Consider the following 16,722-nt stretch of genomic DNA (forward strand, 5'->3'; position numbering starts at 1 on the left):
GTCACATTTTCAGCCCCTTACGATATGATATGATATAGGCCTATGATATGATAGGGCACAATATGATACAGTACCATACCATATCACTGATTGATATAATACAGTACAATCTAATAAGATAGAGTATGATTCAATACTATACTATATATTTAATATGGTACTTATGATAATAATAATATGATGATGATGTGATATGATGCAATATGACACATTATGATAAGATAGGAAAAGACAGGATATGACACCATACGGCACAGTTTGATATGTGATGATACCTGATGATAGGAAACAATACAATTCAGTACATACCATATCTTCTATACGATACAATACAAGGAGATACGTTACAATTTAACATGGTAATTTGATGATATGATAAGATACAATATGTTTCAATACCATACCATATCTTCAATAAGATATGATATGACATGACACAATATGATATAGTATGGTACCATGTATTATGGTAAACTAGAATAGGATATGATGTTATATGGCAGGTTGTGATATAATACCATACCATACAGTGCTGTGAAAACGTATTTGGCCCGTTTCTAATTCCTGATTTTTTTTTGCATATTTATCACACTTAAATGTTTCGGATCATCAGACCAATTTCAATATCTTACAAAGACAACCAAAGTTAATACAAAATGCAGTTTGTAAATGATGGTAATATTTATTAGGGGGAAAAAACCCAAACCTATCTGGCCCTGTGTGGAAAAAGTGGATTGTTCCCATAGGAAAATTTGTATTGGATTCGAATTGCTTGTCATGTTTTCAGCCTTACTGTCAAACTACTCACAAGTAGGCTGGTTCTTGAGACAGCAAAGACATACTAGAAAAAAATACTAAGTAAAGCCTGATTTCTCACAATGTGAATGCTAATTAGTGTAGCAGTCTGTAAAGTGTGTTCAAACTCAGCATTGTAAGGGTTCATTCTTTTTCATCCAGTGTGTACATGCATACAAGCCAGACCTCTACAGCAGCTGTTCAGATGATAACTTGCTGACTGAACGACATCCGAATGACCTTTCACGCTGGAGGTAACTAATCCATTCACATCATCTAAGTTACATCACAAAAAAAGCCTCGATAGTAAAACTGATGTTTGTATATGTTGTTCTGTCTTGTTTGCTTGAAGAAGTGAAACAAGGACACAATTAAAAAAAACACACAAGGTAAAGCACAGTCCACAGTTTGTTTTCTCAAAATAATCAACTGTTTCCATGGCATTTTGTTTTTATTTTATTTATGTTTGCATGAAACTGAAGACAGATGAAGTTGCTTGCGGCATGTGTAAAATAAAAAAGAGAAGCAAACTACATCATTGCAGAAGTCCTAATTCCATTAAATAACAGTGCTATTTGCAGAGATTGCAAAACCCTGTTCTGAATTACTGTGTCAATTAATAAAAAAAAAACTCTCCATAATGATAATTATGATCACCACAAAGTATAGGACATACAGTTTGCTTTACAACACAAATATTAAGTCAGACATATTTCATATTTCTACTCTGTAAAAATGAAACCCCATCGTGAGATGTTCAAAGACAGGAACTTGTTATTGCCCTTGAGTGTACAGAAAATGTAGGAATGCCATCCAATACATCCATTATTTAGTTAACAGAACAATGTCTTAACACAAGGCGGACCTTTTTATACATGCACAGAAAACTAACAACATTGTAACAGTCTTGATACCTGGGATTTTCTGAGTGTTTTCTACAAGAAAACCTTGAATAGAAATTTTTAACTTTCAGTTAATCAAACACAATGTCGGCTCATTTGTCTGCAGTTCAAAAGATTCGTTTTAATATTTCAAATTTTACTTGAGGCAGGAAATGCAAAGGAGTTACTTCTTACAAAGTTTGGAAATTAAAAGTTAAAAGGTGTTTATCGAGGATAAACGTTCAGCAACTCATCTGTTATAACAGTTACTGTTGTGTGACAAACATTGGCAGTGCTGGTAAAAGAAATGTGACGATGCAAGACCATGTTGTGCATTACCACCAACATGGCAGCCTCTCTTTTCTCACATTTGATACAAACAATCACTCATTCGAAGAAAACAGACCCTAAAGGTTATGGCTGTTACACAACACACAAATAAACTTAAACCTTTTGAAAAGATGCCTTTTTTTAATAATTATTGATGTTTCTAGAAGGAGTTCATGTCTCAAATTCACTGTTATGGTTGTTTTTTAAGGAGGGTTATTCTTAAGATATCTATGTATCCTGTGAAGTTGTTGGAAGGATTTACTTATTGTTTAGCTCTCTTCCAACACTGCAGGCCAATCCTATTTCTTGTAATCACACAATGTACTTTGGGATCCGGCTCATAGGCCTCCATAGAAAAGCATTAGACATTTTGAATTTTCTATGGTTAAATTCAAATATATATACAGTTATAACTTTGAAAAAATGGGCCTCATTTACAGAATGTTCTTACATTTGTTCTTAAGAAAGTTGCTTAAGGCCATATTCTTAAACTGCTGAATGTTTTGCTCCTGTGCTAGCCAACTGATGAATGCCATGTGCTCAAAAGCTAGAGCTTACCCACACTTTTCCTTTTCAGCATAGAGATACGCCCTTTTAATGCCCATATAAGGGCATAAGACTGCAGGGCAGTGTGCAAACACAGAAGGCACACAGGATTGAGAAGAGAAGTCAGTAATAACCAAATTAGAATTAACCAAAAAGACAGTCATGCTCTGAATTCTTAGTGTAAAACCACTTAGATCCAAATAGTTCTAAAGAGGGTTGAGTGCTGTGTTTGAAATGAAAATGAAAAATATGACTGGCACTAATGGAGGTTAGGACTCCTGGTCGCCACCTTCTGGAGGTTTCCTGGCATGTCCAACTAGAAGGACACTCCAGAGGAGACACCGAACTTACCGGAGGAATTACATATCCCACCTGGCCAGGTATTGACTCTGAATCCTCAAAGAGGAGCTGGAAAATGTTGTTTGGGGGAGGGATGTCTGGGCCGAGTTGCTTAGCCTGCTGCCACTCTGACCTAACACCAGACAGCAGAAGAAATAGACTAATGCAGGGATCTAGTGTGCATGCAGGGACTTCTCATATACAAAAAATTGCACACTATAAAACTGGAACATAATTTATAATAAATCTCACATTAATCTTAGTATTGCAGTATGTGTGCTGTTTTGGGTATAGCCAATGTTTCCTGGGTTCTGGAGAGCGGCCAATCAGAAAAAAAAGCCAGCCTGTAAGAAGGGGAGACCTAAAGCCAAGACAGTCTGGCTGCAGAATGTTAATCTCTGACAGCCACTCTCACAGACTGTTTATCTGAGACGCCGTGTATCTGAGAGAGGAAATACAAGCCAAAATTTTCAAAATTAAAATCAAAATAAATTTCTGTCTGCTCATAGTTAAAAAGCTTGTCCTCCAGCTGACATAGCTCTGTTTGCTTTGTAAGCTACACAGATAATTGAGCAATATGGCCAAAGTAGGTATCTAGCTAACCTAGCTAAGTAGCTAAAGCTAAGCTCACGAAGGAGCCACAAAAGCTTCATATCTAAATAGCTAAGATAGCTTTGACTATGATTGCCAGGGGTGCAGGTGGTCTTGAGGTTCTGGCCTGTGGCTCCTTTCCTGCATGTCTCTCTCTCATCTCTGTTTCTAAATCTATCCACTGTCCTCATCAACCAATAAAGGCAGAAAAAAAACCTTTAACTATGTTTCCTAAAGCTCACACTGCTTCAGATAACTTAGCTATAGATAATGGGGTTATATAGCTAAAGCTTAGCTCCAAAAGCAGCTATTTAAGTTTTGTAGACATGTTATCTTAATAGATACAAAGCTACATTTGCCAAAGCTGACATTGCAAAAGCTAGCTTAGCTACATTGGCTTATGTAGAAACATAAGCTGCTAGCAAAGCTATGTTAGCTTTAGCTAAAGCCAATGAAACTAAAGCAAGGCACTGTTCGTGTAACTATTACAGCAAATTATGACGCACCCTTTCTGATATATATGGTGTTTCACATGAACCATCTGTGAGAGTAGCCTTCAGAGAGGAACAGTCTGCAGCATGACCCCTCTCACTTAAAGAGACAGTGCTAAAATCACCCAAAGGCTGAATTAAGGGTGACATTTAAAAGAATGAATTTAATTGTAAATGATACAAAACTGCAGAAGAGGTTCAACAGAGTGAATAGATAAATTGAAAATAAGTGTTATATAGTCATTTTAACAGAGGTGTTAAACTAAAACTGCTGGAATTTGGTCCAAAATATTATCAATAAAGATGGATTAAAATACAATTTCTCCTTCTACTTGCATGTAACTCAAGCCTTTGATCTGACTCAAGCTATTATGCATACTAGTTTAAGTGTGGATGTTATTCATTAAGCTCATATTAAGACAGAGTTCAGTCTGAAATATCTGATCAAGAGTGGACGAGACTTTTGATTTCATGGCTTTTATCCATGATTTATAACTTCTATTGATGCCTGCTGTCAAAACAGTCATGCAGGGTGTTTACTCTACATACTGGCAACCTTTCCCCTATCAATATACATCTTTTTAAATAAATATTATTGATAAAATTATTATAAAGTTAGAATATTAGTCTTTTTTGATATTACATCTCAGGTTGATCAAATGTCTTTGAGAGGCACAACCAACTGGCTGGTCAGCATCGCTCTTCGTCATTCAAACGTGATGCAATCCTGTGAGAAAAAAGCATCAACTCCTCCAGTGAAGTGCTGCTCAAGCTTCCCAAAGACCCCAGTGATCAGTGTCCTATGAATCTTTCAGCACGATTTGAACACACAAACACTCACACACATTGTCAAAAAGAGTTGCACCTTGGCCACTCACTTGCAAATATGTTGTTCTTCACGTCTGCATTTTCCAGGCCATTTAAAAAACTAGAACCCCTGCTCTACAGAGGAGGGAGTGAGACATTTTGCGTTTGGCCACAGTGCAGAAAATCCCCCCCGAAAAATCTCGACACATTCTGCAGCTAAGTGGAAAAGGCTGGAAAGAAGCTATGACGTTTTTTAAACACTGAGCAGGGTACCAAATGAATTTACAAAACCTCCTCAATTATAAAAAGTGATGTTGGATTTTTTTTTTTTTTACCATTTATTATGAGTGGCTACAAGGTCACAGCAAACATTAAACATAATTATTTGGAAACAAGATGCAGAGATGGCTTTCATCCCTTGCCTCAGTTGGTTAACTTTTCTGGAAATTAACCAAAAAGAAAGGGAGCAGACGTTCACTCTCAGTGGACAAACAAACACAAGTGGGATTTCCATCCAAATGTACCACAAAACTTTCAAGAATTTGTAAAAATTTGATAAAAATAAAATGCGACTTTGTGCGTTTCAATCCACCACAGTTATGCCAGTAATAGAGGTCAACAGGTAGCAGTGGGTGGTGCTAGTCCTGAAAAATTATAAAACACTGCAGTGAAGAGTGAGAGAAATATGGAATATGTGTTTGGAGAATTACAAAGACAAAAACAGACCTAAAACTGCATGTCAATAAATAATTGAAGAAGTTGGCCTGCTAGGAATGTTGCATATTCTGAGAAAGATTTTATTATGAGACACATGAACCGCCAAAAAGGTCGATGCATCCAGCGTGACTTCTCTCCAGAAGGACTATCAAATACCTCCAGATAGCCCCAGGTCCATGCCCCTTTTTCCAGATAGCTGGGGGAATCAAAGACAGCCTGACTGTAGGCCACAGCTATCAGACGCCCCACCTCTTTGCAGATCACTATGGTGGCAGACCACATCAGAACAGAAATACTTGCTAAAGCTTTCAAAATGCAATCAGATTAAACCTCTGGTAGGGGTCGGGTCAAGGTAAGGGCTGAGATAAGGGTTAGGCTTTTGAAAAGTTAAAAGTCAAAAACCTTGCAAACAAAATCTCATTAGAAAATTTTCAAAGAAGTCCAAGAAGACTCTCAAATGCAGCTAATGTAGCTCAGACTAAAGCTAACAAAGCTATATTCGCCAAGTAGGTAATGAAGTAGCAACATCTAAAGCAAACAAAGCTATGTTAGCTTGTTAGCTTCTACTATGTTTGCTAAATAGTAACCCATTTTAGAAGTACTTTTGCAAATGTTGGCTAACTTTAGCTTAATTAGCTTTAGTTCAAGCTATCATAGCTATATTGGCTTAGGTAGTGACATTACCTAAGTAGCTAGAGAAGGTTTATTAGCTTTAGCTAAAGCTAACAAATAAAGCTAAAGTGAGCCACTGTTCATGTAACTTCTTCTAAAATGTGTCTATACATTATTCAAACCCAGATTAGAAAACAGACCTTTTTTCCTGTTTCCTCTCTGAGATGTTGCTTCATCTGCAATATTCGCAATACTGTTGTTTAATAATGTAACACCCAGCCATTGTTTATGAGTAAATTTGAATCAAAATGCACCCAGACCCCTCTCAGAGGAATGGTATATACCCCCAAACCTGACTTGACCTGTCCTGAACAAGCTAAGCTAAGCTAAACAACGCTAATTCGATTAGCCATTTAAATGTTTGTTTGTATGTTAACTAACATTTTAATTTTTAAATTTTTTTTGCTAAATGTGATTTCAAAATTTTTACTTAAATGTATGAATATATTTTAAACTGTTTATAAGACCTAGCTGCACTTCATATCAACTGATAAATCAAGCTATATATATATATCAAACTAGTTCATCTGGCTATATTTTATATAAAACTGATGACCCACCATAGCCTGTTAGCTAGTTAGCAGCTTGTTTGCTTAGCTATCATATTTAGTCTAAAATCCTCCACTAAAGCTCGACTATTTAACATACTTGCAGCACATTATAGATGACAATATTATGGAAAGGAGAGGTTTGGTTTAGCTGATTTCTGATCTTGGGGACCAGAGGTAATTAATATTTCAGCTAATGGCTAACAGAGTAGCATCTATGTAGAACTGTAGAAAGTAGGGAAAAGACCAACAACACAAAGTAGGATTTTGTCTGTGATAATGGAGTGTTTTGAATAAAAAAAACGTCCAGAGTGGTGTTTTTCAGCCCAAAAGTTGCACTTTCCCTTTATCAATTTGTCAAATTTACTACATCTCCAAGCATGAAAAGTTTTTGTGATATTTCAGGTCTTTTCTTTCAAATTTGCACATTATTTTTCAGTGCAAACTGAAATGTGTATAAAAACTGCTGGATGGAAACCCCGCTATAAATATAACAGAACAAAAAGCACAGTTACTCCTTGCCCTGACGCTTCGACTTGCAGCAGACACAGTGACAGAAAGGACAGATGAAGAGCAAAAACTGAAACTGATGTGAACACTCATAGGCTGTATCAATCGTTTGACCATTACATCAACAATCACAATGGAAAACATGAACAAAGCAACAAAAACATGGCCGCTGGTTAACAATGCATGTTTAAGAGCCCATGAACTACAAATGAGACTAGAAATTGAAAGAATTTCTATTACATTGTCCCATGGGTCATTCACTGACCAAAATGAGTACCAGTTTTTCCAAATGAAGGAAAGGGAAGGGGTGTCCCATGGGGTGAAGGGGGGGCAGCATGAGGGGGAGGTGCCGGCGTGGTACATTATATGTGACAAATCTGAAGAAATGAGAAACCAGGAGTCGTCATATGTAGGGGACGTAGAGTAGAGGAAGGTGGTTACTAAACAGTTCATGGGGCAGAGGGTGCTTTGGGACTGCCACTGCGTCTCGAATAGCCGAGGGATCAGGGAAGGATCGCGATTCATTTGGCTTTGATTTCCGAGTAGTTGCTGCCATCATCCCCCCTCCCTGAGGCCCCCTCCCTGGGCCTGGCCCCGATAAACTCCAAAGCAGCATAATTCAACTCTTGCCTCTCCAGTCCTGCCAAAGAGCCCACAGGCTGATAATCCCCGTCTTCTCCCTGCAGACGGAAAAACCAGTCGGTGATACAAATCACTGGCGACACCTCAGGTGACGGTAGATTGGACAGACACCATAAAAAAGACGTTAGTGGTTACTGGTTGACAACTGACAGGGAGATTGAGATGTTTCCTGTTAGTCTGGCTGTTTGTGTTAGTAATGAGGCAGCCATGCAGAGGGCAGGTTCAGAAACAATCAGCAGTGTACGCAACACAGAAGCTGGTATGCGAGGAGATGCGTCCATCATTGAGCTTGTGTTTTTTATGGGGGGTTTGATTTTGAACCTTACCGTAGTCTCCTCTAGAATGGAGTTAAACTTTGAGCCCAACAGCTCTGTCTTAAGCTGTGCAAGAGTTAGGGGAGAGAAAAACAGACAGAAAAACGCAGAGAAGCGATGAAAGCAGGAGAAAACAGTGTTTGGAAAGGTCATGAATGGAGCTACTGGACTGCTAGTGGGAGAGGTTTCCTTTAATACCTCGTTTTCAGAGGTCAAAATGGGGTTGGATTTAATACAAATTGTTGCATTACACAAAACTGTAACCCCACAAAATCAGAGAATGGTCATCCAAGCCAATCTCCGTCATATTCATGATTATTGACATCAGCATGTCTCACCACTTTCTTCCTCAGATTTTGTTTGTCCTTCTTGACTGCGCTGTAGTACAAAGCTGGGTTCTCCAGGACCACGTCCTGCCTAGGGTTGCCATTCTCTCTGGGGGACGGAGTCACATAATCAGACTCGGTCGTGACTGCCACTAACGCAGGGTGACACGCCAAGCCTGGGCATCCATTTTAAAACAACAAGCTCTGTAAGGTTATGCTGGAGGCCAACTATGGCTGTGAGTGATGTGGTTATTTCATGGGTTTAGTCGCTGAGCTCACACCCACTTCAGGGGTGAATTGCCAGAGAAAGCTTGCAAATTTTGGGGTCCAAATATGCCTCAAGGCTAAAATAAAGCACCTAGGTTAAGAAGTGTGACAACCGCCAATGTAATAACAGCTCATAAATGTAATAAATCACAAATATTATACAGCTCTGCAGCTTTTCAAGTAGTAATCCGTATGTATTCTGTTTGTAGCAGGTGTCTGCTACTGAAAATGTATTTTTTTATGCTTCCTATTCACCTCCCTGAAAAATTTGCTGACAAAAGGAGAGGACAGAGTGAACTGCAAAAAGGAGAATTGTACACCTACTTAAAAATGCTTCAGTTTGTCACAAGCAATTTATTTAAGTTTGTTCAACAAGTTGCATGAAGTAAACTTAAGTTACAACTTATTTTTTTGAGCTGAGAAACTTGAATAAATTGGTTGTGACAAGATAAAGCAGGTTCTTTTAAGTTGGTCTACAATTTTCTTTTATCAGTGTATACAAACCCTAATTCTAAAAAAGCTGGGACGCTTTGTAAAATGTGTATGGAGCAGAATACAGTGATTTGTGAGTCTTTTTCAGCACATTCATGTGAATAGCGCACAAAGACACGGTATATAATGTTAAACCTACTGTTTTATATTTATACACACTTTTCAACTGTGAAACTTGCCACATAATCCAAAAAAGTTGGGACAGGAGCAAGAAAAGACTGGGAAAGTTGTTGAATGGTCAAGCCCCAGACATTCCTTGCATGTTATTAGAAGAAAAGGAGATGCAACAAAGTGGTGAACATGCTCCTGTCCCATCTTTTTCGGAACATACTGCAGGCATCAAATTCAGAATGTTTATATATCTTTAAAATGTTAACGTCGTCCCCACTTTAACATTGAATACCTTGTCTCTGTGCTGTATTCAATTGAATGAAGGCTGAAAAGGATTTGCAAATCACTGTCCACTGTTTTTATTTATATTTCAAACAGTGTACCAGCTTTTTTGGAACTGTTATTTGTATGTTGATTCACCCTACAAGTCTTTAAGTTAAACGTCATACAACCTTTAAAGGTGTAAACTGCTCTTACATTTGTGGAACTATTACTTTAAAAGCTGCAGATCTGTACACATTTATGGTTTCTTCCATTTGTAGGCTTTTATTACGTTGGCAGGTGTCACAAGAGGGCTACCTGGGTTGTATTTAGCATAGCAGGTCAAGGATACAGGATACAGAAGCAGTGTCAGAGAAGGGGAATTGTGCCTGCAAAATATAAGGTTAGTCCAGCCTGCTAACCCACTCCAAAAGGAAGCCAATGTGGATCTCCAAGGATTTCTACTGGGACTTGTCCTGGCAAATAAACTCAAAATTGCTCTGCCACATCAATCCCACATTCACTCATTTACAAAGTGCATCAAAGTGTTTTAGAATGGATGGCAAGGCTTAAGTGTTTCCTTGGATATCAGAAAATGCTTAGTAAGGAAAAATTACTACTTCTGCCTCGCATCGGCTTCTCAATTAGTATGTCCTTTATACTCACTTCTTGTTGTTGTGGCCAACGTATCTCACTGCTGCGATGATGAAGGCTATGACAGCAACCCCTCCAATAGTGCCGACAATAACTGCCATCATGTATTTTTCTGAAAATGAGAGCAATGAATATGAGCACATTATCCCATAAAGATTTATATCAGGCATTTTTCTGGTATCTAACAGCACAAAAAACAAAGCAAAAAAACGTCTGATCTTCAGTCATATTTTGAACTAAAAGTTGCTGTGAAAGAATGAGAGCAGCACACTGTCAATGCTTCTGTGCACTTTATACAGAGTTTTCCTGCATTTTTTGGAGTTAAGAAAACATCCCTCCATACTGGGTAACTGGGACTTATATTTTTGTCACTGTAGTATTAAAACAGGTTGAAATGTTGCTGGATTGTTACTAGTATCGTAGTGTACTGTCTGGAGAGAATGCTCCCTAAGCAGAAACACTGGCAGCTTGAATCCAGGCTTCTACAGTCCAGTAGTCACAGTTTTCATGGGAAAGATACCGATATTCTAGTTGCACCAGTTGGCAATGCCATTGGTGTTTGTTTCTGAATGTAACTGGAATACATCCTGATTAGCTACCTCTACATTAAACCTGATATTTCTGCTAAAGACTCATAATTTGGGCCTGGTTGGATTACAGAGTAGAGTTGCACTTGGAAAAGAGAGATGCAAAAAATAAACCTTTCATGCATCAAATTAGTGTACCTATCTTTTAAACATTTTTTCTTTATTTGGTTAACTGAGCTCTCTCTGTTTTAGCACTCCCCAAATAAAGATGTCAGTTTAAGATCTGATTATTGATTAGCCTTTACTGGGTAATCGGCAGATGTGGATAAAGTACATGACCATTGTACCAAAGGAAAAGTACAGTTACTCTGGTTAAATTTCACTGAAGAAGAATTCAAAGCAATGGTTTATAAATCTAGTCAAGTAAAAGTATTCAATTACAGTCTTTGTAATTAATAAATTGCAATTAATCACAAATGTTGATAATTTGAGATTGCATTACTGTTAGATTTAATACGAATATTAAGAAAATAATCAGAAAGGACATATTTCTAAATGCCATCAAACTTTCTACCAGCTTTTGCAACAGGAGAAGTAGAGACCAAGAGCAGATCCTAGCCAACCTAGGATGATGCTGATGTGTAGAATATGGATTTTATCCATTAAGTTATACAAAATAAGAGCACTGAGAATTTTTCCATGTGTTAATATTAAATTTACAAAGCTACTTTAGCTGGTTGTTTGGTAGCATCAGAGTGCGGATACTCAGCATACAATTTTTAATCCCATTTTTTTACCTGACGGCACTAGATTTTATTTTAAGTACTAAGTAGCAGTAAAATATGATCTTTCCTTATTGGTAAGAACAACAAGAGAATAGATCTCTAACCAGGCTGTTAAGATAAAGTCACACTTCTATAATAAAGTGAAATGCCAGCAAAACTGGCATTGTTAAACTCATGTAGAGTTTAATTTCAACCCTTTGAATGTATCTACATTGGGCCACAATAGACACAATTAAAATACACCTTTAAAGAGTTAAATATTTTACAGTTGGACAGAGCTGCAGTAACTCTTTATACAAATCTGTGGCAAGGTGGGTCTCCTCTACTAAGAACAAAGCAGAGAGTCAACCTCATAGCATGGTGAAGCATATTGACGAAAAATATGCTGGGACTTCAGGAAAACCTAAATCAAAACACTAACTAGGTGGGTAGCTTCACACATGGTGCAAATGTGTCTCACATCAGAAACAACAATCCACCATAAACACGACCAAAATAACCCCAGCAGGGATCACTGCACAACAGGCAACATCCAAACACAACTAGACACATAATAAACACATCTAAACACTCTGCCCAAGGGCATGATTGGAAAATTTAAAAGTTGTAGAGCTTAGATCAACTGACTCTTTACAGAGTAGATCTAAAGGCGATGGATCAACACTTTCAAATAACTGCAACATGTCTCAAAATGAAGTTAAAATCACATTTTCAATGATCAAATCATGATAACGATAAAATAGTGAATTATTTTGCAACCTCAATAGGTAAGAGGAATCAAATATTGATAAGGGGATTACTTAACGAAAACATCACTGGACTTCTTGCATTCATAGTATGTATTATTATTTATGTATGATTCTATCAAATATTAGTCTAAATCCCACCCTCTACTCACTCTCCTGCTGAAGCTCCAGAAGTACGCTCTCTCTCCCGTACATGTTGTAGATGCTGCAGTGGACGTTAACGGCGGGGCCGCCATTGTCTACCCGCTCGCCTTTCTCCCGAAGCTTGATCATGCCCGTGGAGGTGTGTCCATCTGTGTGCGTGTAGAAGTTGAACCGGCCGTCTGTTTCATTGATTGTGATATTCAGGTCTGGCAGGTAGAACTCAATGGTGGGTTCAGGGTTTCCTGTGGCCATGCACACACACTGGACTCCCTCCCTGACAACTGTGCACTTTGACTCCTCAAGAAGCACCGGGGCATCTATAGAAAAAAGACACAGGAAAAGGCTTAAATACGGTGATAAAACCTTGTTTTTCTCCCAAAATGATGTTTGTCTGGGCAACTACTTATTTTGAAAATTTGTCAGTTGATATGTGTTACTTTAATGTAAGTTGGATAATTTTCTTACATCAAAGACCTCAACATAAGGAACTGCAACTGGAAGCTGCAGTTCTGTTGCTGGGTCTCATTCATGTTTTATGCTGCTTATATGAAATGGACCACAGTTATTCTCTGTAAACAGCTGTGTACTCCCGCCCATGCACTCATGGTAATGTGAAACTCAACCCACATTATGTTGTGGCGCCTCAGGACATTTCCAGCTCAAGTAGAGACCAGGTGTACTGCACACCTTCCCCACTTTTGTCTTTTTAAATAGAGGAGTCTTCATTAAAAACTACACTTCATAAGGTGTATTTACACCATAATCCACTGTTCTGGTTTTATGGATGAATCTCAAATAATGAGGGTGAGAAAGAGTTAAAAGTAGCCTTCCTGGTTAATGCAGAGCTAACCTTGCAAAGCAGATGTTTCAAACCAGATTCCATATCTGTCATCAGGCAAATCCCTCTTGCAAAGCTCCAATCTGAACTAATTGTGCCTGGTCTGACATTAGACCAAACCAGCTGGGGACATTTGAGGAGAATGAGGCAATAGCATTCTTTACTGGAAGCCAATAGCAATGGCTGCCACTTGTGTAGCTTTTAGCTCAGATGTAACTATAATATAACAGCAGTTTTTATCAGAACTGGACCACATTTCTTTATTAAATAAAGAGCAAGAACAGCACTGAAAGCTTTTCATTAGGCATGAGTTTGCAATAGTGACAGGTGGGGTTTAGTTGTTAAGTACACCAGTATATACAATGGCTGCTGCCAGTGTAGCGATTAGCTCAGATGTAGTTAATAGTATAGCACCAGTTTAAACAGAACTGGGCTAAAATTCTTTATTAAAATAAGAGCCAAGAGACACACTGAACACCATTCTTGGGGAAGAAGACTTCTTGCACTTCTTCTGAGTTTTATAACAAGCTCCAGTGTCCGAAAGCTCAGGTCACTACTGGAGCTGTGGATGACAACGACCTAATTTTGTCTTGTCACTCTGGTTGGCTTGAAATGAATGTGACAGACTGGACATTCGTCCCAAGAAATTTCCAAGAATTTTTTCAGGAACGTTTCTCCCTTCTCAAACACTTTTTAAGGGAGGTTTCCTAGATGAATGTGAAATAAATCCATGCAATTAGTGCACACATTTGAAACTGTCTATCTGGTGTTTCAGGCTAATGAATAACCACATGCACTTAAAACAGAAGGAGAAACTAGTAAAGACAGTTTCTTTTCCTGTTAGCAGACATCATTATGATAATACAAAAGTGGAGATTAGTCTGCTACTTATGAAAACTGTGTGACTGAAGATATGCTTCTATTAAGATATGTCAAAGAAAGCTTCCATGAGCCAACGGCATTCATCCAGCCAGAGACCAAACCCCCATCACAGCAAACAACATCTACGAGAGTGAAAAGATGTATGAGGAAAATATGGCAGGATTGAGGGCTTTTAAAGCTGTAGTAAGCGATTTATTTTTAGTATGGTATGCCCACAAAAACAACACAACCCGTCAGGGTCTTGTTATTAAAGCCATCTAAGAGAATAACACACTTCTGCAACGCCTCCTTGTGCTGCAACTTGAGGAAAACCAGCAAGGGACGATGCTCCAGCCAACGAGGAGGCTAGCACTCGCAGTCAATCACTGGCTGCTGTAGTAGGTGCACTTTTGCCTCTCAGCTCAGTGAGAAGTTGATACAGTGGCGGAGTTACCAGCAGTGTTCGGTCCTACGTAGAATTTGTTCATGCTGAGATGAAGTGTTTTCTTGCCTGTAATCTGGCCATTGATTTCAGTGGAAAAGCAGAGCAAGATCACTCCACAAGAGCTTTGCCACCATCAGTATTCGAGTCAGCGGACATGCACATTCGCGAGGAGGTATGTGAGAAGAGGGGCGGAGCTACGGAGCTCAACTAGGGAGAAGAACAGGAAGGAGGGGGAGTAGAGTTGGTTCTACACGGCTCTCATGAATGTTACATACTGAAGCTTTAAACTCTAATTTGATGAGTGTTTTCCAACAGCCATGCAAAACTGATGATTACCTGGAGGGCTCATGTCCCTAGTGTTTACTTTTTACATTTAAAAGTATAATACAGTTAAGGGTACTTGAATCTTGAAATCAGTGAAAATTCTCATTTTGAGCTTGGTACTGTAGGACAGTGAAGCACTCACACTCTACAGTGATGTTGAGGGAGCTGCTGGCTCTTCCATGCTCGTTCTCAGCCAGGCAGCGGTACTGTCCATCTCCCTGCGGTGTGATTTCCACGATCTCCAACACAGAGAGCTCGTCGGCAGTGATGGTGCCCACCAGTTCTCCATCCTTCAGCCAGGTGAGGGTGGGAGCCGGGCTGCCCTGGGTGCTGCAGTGCAGAGCCAGTGTGGTTCCCTCTTGTACCGTCATGGACTCATTAACTTGGGGCTCACGTGGAGGATCTGCAACAAAATAAAGAGAAAATTTCTATTTGGATTTGGATAACATCTCTATTGCTAACAATGGTATTAGTTACAACTACCAAAGTTTTTCTAGTCAGTGTGAAGCAGCAGAAACAAGTTAGGAACACAACAAGGCAGTCATTCAGCAGTTATGGACCAACATTATAATTCAACCAGAGTCATTTGCATTTCTTTTCTCTTTCTGCTAATTCCTGAGGGAAATAACTCAGTCAAAAGCTGCTGAATGCTCCTTCATGTTCACCAACTGGCTGCAAATTGCCTTTATGTGCTATTTGGTTCATAACAAAAGTCTACTTTGCTCTTTTAGAGCTGTTGTAATGATAAAAGCAACATGCTGCTGCTAAAAGTACCTCTGAGAGAGCTTGAGAGTGAGCCAGGACAATAAAGTTGAGGGCCAAATGGCTCAAAAATGAGACAACACTTGTTATTAAGTTCTGCAGCAGTGAGGGGAGCTGCAGATTCTCTTCCCTGATGCTTTACTTTTGTGAGACAACATGTACAACCCCTTTCCAATAGTTAGGAGTTTTGCTAAAATCTTGCATGAAATTTTGATACAAACATTTTCTGAAATCAATTTCGGCCATTATGATTGGCTGCAGAACCACAGCCTACTCTTTTATTTAAAACACAGGAGGAAAGCCATTCAAAAGACAATGCCCCTGTTACAAACTGATTATCAATCAGCAGGTTTGATCACATTATAATGTAAAAATAAATTTTAAAAATATCTGCTACAAAAAATTCGACATTACATTATCTGGATTTGCAGCTTTAGGGAGATTTCAGGCTAAAAAAGCATTCTGTATAATAAGATCACCTTCAAATATAAAGTTTGGTGGACCCATTGTTGCATTTTTCATTTGAATTGATTAACTTTCACTTTGTCGAGCACACCGGAGCAGGTCAAATGTTGTGTAATATAGTCAGCTAGTTGGGGCTTCAGTTCTGGTCAGTGGTTACTGCCATCTACTGCTCAGTCGTCAAGCCCACTGGCAATCATCATCCATTATCTGGCAAATGCTTGTTAGAACTCAGTGACTTCTAGTGTGGTACTGTGATTGATGCCAGCTTTGCAATAAGACAGTTCGTGAAATTTCCTCCCTGCTGGATATTCCACAGTCAACTATAAGTGATATTATTTGAAACTGAGGGCGTTTAGGAACAGCAGTAACCCAGCCATGAAGTGGAAGACCATGTAAAATCACCGAGCAGGGTCAATGAGGCACACTCTGCTGATTCCATAGCTGAAGAATTCAGAACTTTCACTGGCATTAATGGAACCACAAAAACTGTGACAGGAGCTTTATGGAATGGGCTCCCATGAGCCAAGCAAA

The 16,722-nt window shown here is 38.8% G+C and overlaps 1 protein-coding gene across 3 annotated transcripts in view; it reads right to left on the minus strand.

The window, feature by feature from the left end:
- Positions 1-1,249: 1,249 nt before the first annotated feature.
- Positions 1,250-16,722, minus strand: part of mag (myelin associated glycoprotein) — a 43,375-nt gene continuing 27,902 nt past the window's right edge. The window contains exons 8-13 of one of the 3 annotated variants that reach the window (XM_041793723.1): positions 15,107-15,367; positions 12,505-12,813; positions 10,307-10,406; positions 8,522-8,618; positions 8,196-8,249; positions 1,250-7,907 (exon numbers count right to left, since the gene is read on the minus strand). In XM_041793723.1, coding sequence (XP_041649657.1) covers positions 7,749-7,907; positions 8,196-8,249; positions 8,522-8,618; positions 10,307-10,406; positions 12,505-12,813; positions 15,107-15,367 — 980 coding nt within the window. In that variant the 3' untranslated portion in view covers positions 1,250-7,748. The remainder of the gene's footprint in view (positions 7,908-8,195; positions 8,250-8,521; positions 8,619-10,306; positions 10,407-12,504; positions 12,814-15,106; positions 15,368-16,722) is intronic. The other 2 variants (XM_041793724.1, XM_041793725.1) reach the window with 2 other exon arrangements.

This window comes from Cheilinus undulatus, linkage group 8 (assembly GCF_018320785.1).
Source record: "Cheilinus undulatus linkage group 8, ASM1832078v1, whole genome shotgun sequence".
NCBI classification, from domain to species: Eukaryota; Metazoa; Chordata; class Actinopteri; order Labriformes; family Labridae; genus Cheilinus; species Cheilinus undulatus.